The sequence below is a fragment of the Convolutriloba macropyga genome, chromosome 6, assembly GCF_964194025.1.
Source record: "Convolutriloba macropyga chromosome 6, txConMacr16.3, whole genome shotgun sequence".
NCBI classification, from domain to species: domain Eukaryota; kingdom Metazoa; phylum Xenacoelomorpha; order Acoela; family Convolutidae; genus Convolutriloba; species Convolutriloba macropyga.
The window spans coordinates 22,613,601-22,622,547 of NC_134473.1; the positions used below are offsets into that span (position 1 = coordinate 22,613,601).

The 8,947-nt window shown below is 34.4% G+C and overlaps 1 protein-coding gene across 1 annotated transcript in view; it reads right to left on the reverse strand.

Moving 5' to 3' along the window:
- Positions 1–6,920, reverse strand: part of LOC142340867 (protein ABHD8-like) — a 70,331-nt gene extending 63,411 nt beyond the window's left edge. The window contains exon 1 of the mRNA XM_075391617.1: positions 6,661–6,920. Within this exon, the coding sequence (XP_075247732.1) occupies positions 6,661–6,846 (186 nt within the window). The 5' untranslated portion in view covers positions 6,847–6,920. The remainder of the gene's footprint in view (positions 1–6,660) is intronic.
- Between the last annotated feature and the right edge of the window lie 2,027 nt (positions 6,921–8,947).

Here is an 8,947-nt window from a genome sequence, read left to right on the forward strand (position 1 = left end):
CGCATTTCGAAAAAATATCTATCAAGATTTGATTTTCAAAAAAGCAAAGTAAAGTAAATTTTTTTGTGAAAATATTAAACTGATGGCGGTTCATTTCAACAATATTTTCTGGTCTTAGGTTGTCTTCAGCTGCATAATTGGGAGCCAAAATGAGCTAACGTTGTACAGACTTTTTTCCTCTTTCTTTATGAAATCCTTTGATTGGTAAAATTCCCTTTGTGGTATTCCGAGTTTTCCATCTGCCAAAAATTTCTTCTTTATTAAGCAAGTTATGAACAGATGTCAGAGAGCTGCAAAAAGTGTTATCAAAAAATATCTGATTCACCGCGTTCAAATACGTTGAGTAATTTGATTTGAATTTGATCATTATTGACTGAACAGAATTAAACAACTTTCATTGAAGAGTAGTAATTGGTTTTCTGTAAAACAGTACCCTGCTTTGAACAAAAACTCCACAAATCTTGCTAATCCACTTGGTCAATTTTTTTACACGAAACTGAGAATTTGATTTGCGGTCTATAATGATGCCCAACTGCGTTTATATTTTCCATATTTTTACCTAGAATATCTTTTTGCAAGTATTCACGCTCTCTGAAATTCATTAAGCTGCATTTTTGTCATTAATTGTCAATATATGCTCTTCAAACCATCTATTTGTTTGCGTAATGTCGTTATAGAAATAACCAAAGTTCCGTTTAGCAGCCAGGTAAACTATAGTATAATCTGCAAACAGAATAATAGCAATTAGCTTAGAACATTTTGCGAGGTCGTTGATGTATAAAGGGAAGAATAGTGGACTCAAGACTGACCCTAGTGGAACGCCGTAATTTTTTCAACGTTAATTTTTGGGCGATAGAAATACTATTTTTAACATAGTGGTGGCGATTTTCATGAAAATTGTTTACTAAGTTCAAAAAGTGTAAGTGCTTCTAAACTAATCGAGTTATGGCGGCAAACAATTTTTTTACAATCACTTATAAAATCACTGGCGTTGTTCGCACAAACATTAGTAAAAACATTTTCACGCAAACTTATTTACATCTGATTCCATTAATTACTGAAAATTCTATTACTAGCTTTGTCTCATAATTTACTTTAGTACTCCGTCTTCCTATGGGCGAATCATTCTACAACTGGTTTACTCTTTCTCAGTTTGTTCAAAAATTGTTCAGAATGGTCATTGTAATAACGATATATAGAAAATGGAAAGGATTCCAGCTGGAACTCCAGTCCAAATGAAACGTTTCCATTTAATCATTAGGGCAGTACCACTTCTCAAAACAATTATCCTCCCATTGGAACTTATGGCATCCAAACGTGCATGTTTAAATGTAGCCGGCAAATTGCCGGAAAATAGCCGCCGTTGACGCATATCGGGATTGAAACAGTAAGAAAAAAGAAGAGATAGAATTTGAAAATTTATCTTAATTTTCAAAAAAATGTTTAATTCGGTGTGCATTTTCAGTAATACTGAAAAACTATGTTTATTCAGCTTCTAAACTGAAAGCTTTTAAGCTTATTACTAATGTCAGCTACCAATCGCTCTAATGAATTTTAAGAACCTAATGCACTGAAATAACGATTGGGTATAAACGGTTTATCCCGTTTCTCTTAATTTTGCTCTCTGGACTCTGACCGTATTCACTACATTGCGTAACTCAATAGTGCATCAATTTAAAATCTATTCAGTAGAAACAGTGAGTAAGTCATGAGTCAAAGGGTAATGCCATTAGCCTATTCAAAAGAACAGCTAACAAAACAAACATCATATACCAAGATGTCCACGAAAGTAACTGATTTCATCTCCTTTTTTAAAAAAAATAATGTTATCGAAGTTATTAGTTCTTACATCAAATTCCAAATCTTTTTACACAACAAGAGTTTAGACCGCAACCGCCAATTTTGTAGGAAACGACAGAGAGGCAAAGAAAAACAACAAACAACCTTTGGTAAAATCCTGTTTTTACGATATAATTGAAAAATTGTGGCCTCAAAGGCATTGGAATTATTGGCAACAAACTGAATCATTGAAATTGATTCAATAACAGAGAGAGCAAACGAGACCTCTCACTAGCGACTAAGCGACGGAACAACAATCAGAACAATTAAAAACGGAAACATTCAAAAAATCACTATATTTCTCCAAAACAAATCCTTTGGAAGTTGTAAAAAAAGTTAGGTATAGTTGAAAACGACCAAACAGATTATAACATGACTCATTAGAGACCTGTCATTAGTGGTATGAAGTGCCAGAACAAAAAAAGTAAAAACTCGCAAAAAAATCACGTGTCAAAATGGTTGAAACCTTCAGTTTTCAAATAGAAGAATCTGAGCTCAAAAATGATTGATGAAAGGGTTACTGAGATGTATCGGTAATGAGACCTAGTGACACAATCACAAATCCAACGGCAAAATGCAAAAAAAAACAAAATTTTAAAGCAAGTCATGAGAACCGTTAGAGAGCCGTAAAAACATTAAATTGACCAAAATGTGACTGAAAAGAGAGCCACTTAGAGCTCTCCATAATGAGACCAGATGACAGAGCAATAATAAGAAAGCTAAAAATGGAAAAATTCAACAGAAATCATTGGAGCAATTATTGACTATATTGATGAGACTAAATGACAAAAAAAACGCAAGAAACAAAATTCAAAAAAACTCAACTATTTTATGAAAAAATAGCTTTTCGTCATGAAAACCCATAAGTCACCTTTGAAAGGGTCTAAACAACTGCATCTATGCACTATTAGAACAGACAGATCACGTAATAAATTGTCGTATTGCTAATGAAGAGAAAATCAGTGACAATAGATGTCAAATTGCCGCAAAAAGATTCACTCGAAAACCAATAATCTGTTTAAACACCTTTTTTACTACTTCACTTAAAAAGCAGTTTCCAAGTTAAGAGTTAAAAATACTCGCTCTTCACTCCTCTCGCTACTCCAGTGTCAGTAAAGTCACTAACCAAATTTGACTTCTTATTGACAAGAAAAGGTCGAAAAAAGTGTGAACAGATCTTCAAAAAAGACTGCACCAATACAATTCAAATTCGTTAAATTTAAAAAACATAGCCAGCAGACTCTGGAGAAGACATTCACTCAAACACCGCCAACCACAAAATGGATAAAATGAGCCTATTGATTAATTTACAACTCATTTTGAAACAAAAACAGAGGGAAAATAACCTCAGAAAAGTCAAAAGTGATATCTTGAAAAACATCCGACAAAACTTCCTCACAGAAAACTATTGGCAAAAAAACTTGCAATAGTTATAGTCCTCATTCAATAAATGACTACAATTTGATCTAAACAAATCAAACGTTACATAAGGAGAGAAACCAAGGAAGTTAAATATCAAAAAATCTTAAAATTCCTCAAAAAGTTTAAATGCTACCTCCCGACAATTATTCTGCTAAACCTTTTAAATAATCTAATGCTCCATCATTGAACCACTCAATGTCAGTACGAAAAGCTAACTAATTAACAAAAGCCGGAAAGAAAAATTTGTAATTCATTTCAGTACTAGCTATTGCGAAATGTATGGGGTGTGAATTGAGGGGGGGGGGGGGGGGGGGTCAGGGAGGGGTCACACTCTAAGTACCGCCTTTCACACCATATAAAAAATTTTTGTTTCCATAACTCCTTTGGTGAATCGCGTACTTGGAGTAAGCCGACATGTTTTAAGAGCACTTAATGCCTCCTAGGACTTACCTGTTTATCCCATTATTGAGAACGAAATGTCAAAAGGGTCAGACAACTAATAGGTTGAAAGAAAACATAGCCTGCAAATTGCCGGAAAGTAGCCGCCATTGACGCGCTTGTTGCACATTGGGATTGAACAGAAAAAAAAAATTAGAGATGGAAAGTGACCTAAATTTTTTGCTTCTTTTTTCAGTATTAAAGTGTTCAAATTTGGCGAGCAATTTCAGATAGATTCTTAAAAATACATAATTCAGCTTTTAAACTGAAAGCTTCCAAATTTAATACTAATGTCGGCTAGCAATCACTCTAATGAACTTTGATATCCAATGCAATGCTACCTGAAGACCGGGCTTTATCGGTTTATCACGTTTCTTTTGATTTTGATATTCTGACTTTGTCTGAATTCTCTACATTGCGTAATTCAACGTTTGGAAGCATTTAAAATCCATTCAGTTGAAACTGAGATAGGTAAGTCAGAAGACAAGCATAAAAATTGTGACTTATGGAAAACGAAAAACGTGAAAAAAAGGTAAAACGAATTCAAAAAACATGGCAGGACAAGTCCTGACGTACAATTCAAAGAAATTTCATTGACTAAACAGAAGACTAGACCTAAAACATTTCCAAAACAATCAGACAAAAAAATGAAAAAAAAAGCAGAAGATCAGTTATAATCAGTACAGTTAAAATTACGCATGTGGACAAAAAAAGCTAGCGAGAAAAAAACTAGGCCTAATATAAACTATGAATGGATTGGGAAACCCATTTAGAAAAATTCCGGTCCAACAAAATCGAAAAAAACAGTAAAAAATCGAAATGAAATTGCCGCATGTGAACAAAAAAGCACTAGCGAGAATGCGAATTTTTGTTCAAACACCGTTTTCTTACTCTACTTTAAAGTTAGAGCGAAAAAATTTCTCGACTCAAAACCACTCGCCTTCTCTTTCCACTTCCTTTTTCGGCGTAACCAAAATCACTCTTCCAAATTGACTTCAAAAATCAAGCAAATGTGTGAACAGATCTTAAAAAAAGAGCGCCCCAATACAATTCAAATTCTTTGAATTGTTAAAAAAAAAGGAGAGCGCCTGAAAAATAGCCGTTGAGAGGCTGACGGCGGCTATTAAAAACACATTAAACACTTAAACATACCCAGCAGATTGCCGGAAAAAAGCCGCCGTTGACTCCCATAACTATTGGGATTGAAAGAAAAGAAAATATGAACGAAAATTGATTTTTGTATAATAACATTTTAAAGTGCATTTGTTTTGATGTCATTTCGTAATTGAACATACTCCTGTCTCTCAGTGAGAGGCTACAGGGTCTAGTAACAATACCAATAACGTAATAGATAGTAACTAAAACTTATGAGAACAAAGTTAAAGTATCGGGCATCTAAAAATGGGCTTTATGGGTTTATCCCGTTTCTATTTCTGACTTTGATTTTATTTTATACTGACTCTCTTCATTTTGATTTGCTTTGCTGAGCAGCTGCTGTTTAAAAGGTCTTTGAGCAGAATGACAGAAGAGTGAAACTAGCCTGGAGAAGTCAAAAAAATTTCACGCAAAATGTCGAAAAAGCGGCAAAATGGGTAAAGCGAAAAAAAGTTCGAAGTAAAAAAACTTAGCAGGACAAGTCCTGACGTACAATTCAAAGAATTTTCATTGACTAAACAGAAAACTAGACCAAGAACGGACTATGAATGGATTGGGAAAACCATTTAGAAAAAAATCCGATCCAAAAGATCGAAAAACTGTAAAAATCAAAGTGAAATTGCAGCATGTGAACAAAAAACCACAAGCGAGAAACCGAACTTTTGTTCAAACCCCGTTTTCTCACTCTACTTTAAATTCAGAACGAAAAAATTTCACGCCGCAAAACACTCGCTTTTCCGCGCCACTTCTGTTTCGGCGTGACCAAAATCACTACTCCAATTTGACTTCAAAAATCATGAAAATGTGTGAACAGATCTTAAAAAAAAGACAGCGCCCCAATACAAATCAAATTTTTTGAATTGTAAAAAAAATAGGAGCACTATAATAGCCGGCTGAGAAGATGAGGGCGGGTATTAAAAAAAGCCCACATGGCCAATATAATTGCTACAAACTCAGTTTGAGAGTAATCGATCAAATCGTATTATACTAGTAAATTTCTCCAATTTTCAAAAGTAAATTTGACAAAATAGTTGTACCTTTCTGAACTCTTGCCATAAATTGAACAAAAAAATCTGCTTCATTCCAGGAGAACAGTAAAAAAAATTGGTAACTAAAACTGCTTAGGCGCAGTATTCACCTATCAAATTCCACTAAACGCAATGAAACAATGGGTCGAAAATCGCTGAAACAAGGTTAAAATCCGTACAATAGTTGGATAAACTTCCAAAAATAAACTCAGAACGTTATCAAAACAAATCTTGATATCATTACCATAGTCTAATCACCTTTTAAGAAATTGAATGGACAGGAAAAAGCACATTAGGCGCTCTGCTCTTCAAATTTAAGAAGTAAAGTAGTAAACTTCTGCACTTTTGTCATTTCCTGTTTCATTCACATTCACTCCAACAAACATGATTAAAACAGAAAAACCTCCAAAACTCCGCCTCGATTCGTAAAAGCGGGAAAGTACCGCAATATAACTTTCCTTGTCTTACAGCTTCGCATCTGTAATTGCTTAAAATATTTATTGAAGTTGAGCGTAGCAGTTTTAATTTTATTTGAAAATAAAATTGGGACTTCGGAAAAGGTTAGTTGCCTAAGCTTATGCCGGTTTTGATAGTTTGACTATTTTTTTGCCTAAATTTGTGCCTCAATTTTCCAATGATCGGGGGGCTAACCGTTTTTCATTCATTCAGATTTGTTTTTTGACATCTCGAGTTCAGTGCATGACAGTTACTTGCGCTTGATTGCTTTTAAAGCAGACCGTTTATAATTTTCTGAATTTTTAAATGCTCCAATTCTTACTTCAATGTCAATTGTTGCTGGATCCTGTTTCTCTGTTCGAGTTCGTATATTCTCGTGCCTTACACGAATGAATCTGTTTGGCCTCGCCTCTAATACGTCATAATCCACGTGACATACTGTACCTGGGGACACTTTAGCGGCACTCTTCTTCTTGCCCAGGGGAAAGTCACAACAGCCACATTTCATTCACGCTAACGCCTCTGAAAGAGGTCGAAGACTTTCTATTTGAGTCCTTTCTTTGTATCAGATATGAACAATGTGACTTCAAAAACTGTTAGGATAAAAAGTATACAAAAATTCATTTCACGGTGAAGTATTTACTCTATATCTGTTATCAATAATTGTATAATCTTCATGTTCGCAGAACACAAAATGCTCTCGAAACTAAACACTTAGTAAAAGATTGATAAAGAAAGTAACCACTTAAAAAGAAGCGCACCAAAAATGTGCAGCAGCCTAGGACAATAATTGACCAGACAAACCTAACTTCGACGTACTTCTAGCGGTGCTTCCTTTTTGCTAATTGAAGGCCCTATAAACTTTTCATTTTTAATTTCAATTACCCCGAATAATTGAGTTTTTATAGTATTCTCAATGAATTGCAACAACCCGAAAATATAATGGTATTTGCCCTTTTATCGCATAAAAATCAACTTTTTTCAACGTAAAAATCAGGATATTGAAGAATAGTAACTAGAAATAAGGACCTAACGAAAAATGGAGACACCGAGGCCACAACAGGAACACAATTGACACAAAAATACGAGCAACTCAATCACCAAAAAAGGGGCAACGGATACAAAGAACGAGAATCGAACAACTCAAGTAGCACAACGCTGGAACAAGTTAACGGTTTTCAATGAAGGTGATCGAAGTGTAACAAGATACATGGTACCAAAAAACTACGTACAGCACAATTTGTGCCCTTTAAGCGTTACTTTCGCTAAGTTCTACTGGAACTAAGGCGAGAAATTAAAGTTTCAACCAAAATTTCACTCTCGTATTCTCCGGTTGAACAAAAAGATGGCTAAGCTGCTTTGTTTTCTTACTTTCTGCAACGCTGTTGCGATTCGAATGTCCGAATATCATCATAAGATTACTAGTAACCACAAGTGCTATGGCGTCTCTACTTCTTAGAACATTATTACACACTTAAATTTATCCAGTAAGCTTAGCAAAAAATCCAAAAAAGAAGTCATCATCAGATTGGTACAAAGATTTCAGCCACAAAATGAACTTTCATAAATTTTGTTGAAAAACGTTGCAAAAAATTGATTGAAGAATACTCAGAAGCCCACAAGTTCAGCCACTCTCTCCTCGCCACTGTTGTGTTCTATGAAGTCACGAGAAAAGAGCCGAAACCAAGCTGCCTAGTCAGCAAATCATTTGCGTAAGTTTAGCAACATTTCTGATGATAACAGCAATTATTATCTCGGGGTTTGGTAATTTATCGATGAAATTCTCGAGTGGTAACATTCATCTATCAACAATCAACGTCAAACATGCACAAAACTTCGAAATTTCAAAACTTTACAAACATTTAAATTCATGTGTTTATTCGCTCAATTCTTTGAAGACCGAAAAACCAAAACACCCAACATCGTTATAACCAAGGTTTTCGCTTATTTTTTTTCGAAATACTTTTGATCTTTTGCGAGACTAAAGTTCGTAGCTGTACAGTAGTCGAATATTAAAAATAGGTTAGAATACATAGGTTAAATTAGTCCAGGTAATTTGACTAAATCTACAACTTCGAAGGGTCTTAATCAACTTCGAAGGGTCTTAATCGACCATTATTCTTTTGCCTTTTAAAATTATGAGAAAAATGAACTCAATTTTAAAAGGGAAATGCTGAAGTCAATTAACTCTGAAAATCAAAATTCAAAATCTCTTCAAAATAACTGTTCCGACCCCCCACTTTGGGGAGGGAGGAACTATATACTCAAATGGGTTTCAATTTTGGCCGAGCGATATATTCTTCGTAAAGAGTTGTGAGTGGTATCATTAGAAAGCACGTACATCCTAGAACATGGAATTAAGATTTTTCAGAAATTCGTTTTTTACAGGGAGTTATCGAGGTTTAACGTTTTGTGAAAATTCGACAGTTTTCATTCAAATTTTCCGTAACTTTTGCTATAATTTTTCGATGTCATTTCTGTAAAATTTGCCTCAAGTTTGCTAATATACTTAAAAATAAGCCAAAATTTTCAATGATTGAGTGTTATTGTTTTCATTCAATATAGAAGAGCATTGCTCAATTGTTTGATTAAAGTGTTTTTTGGCTGAA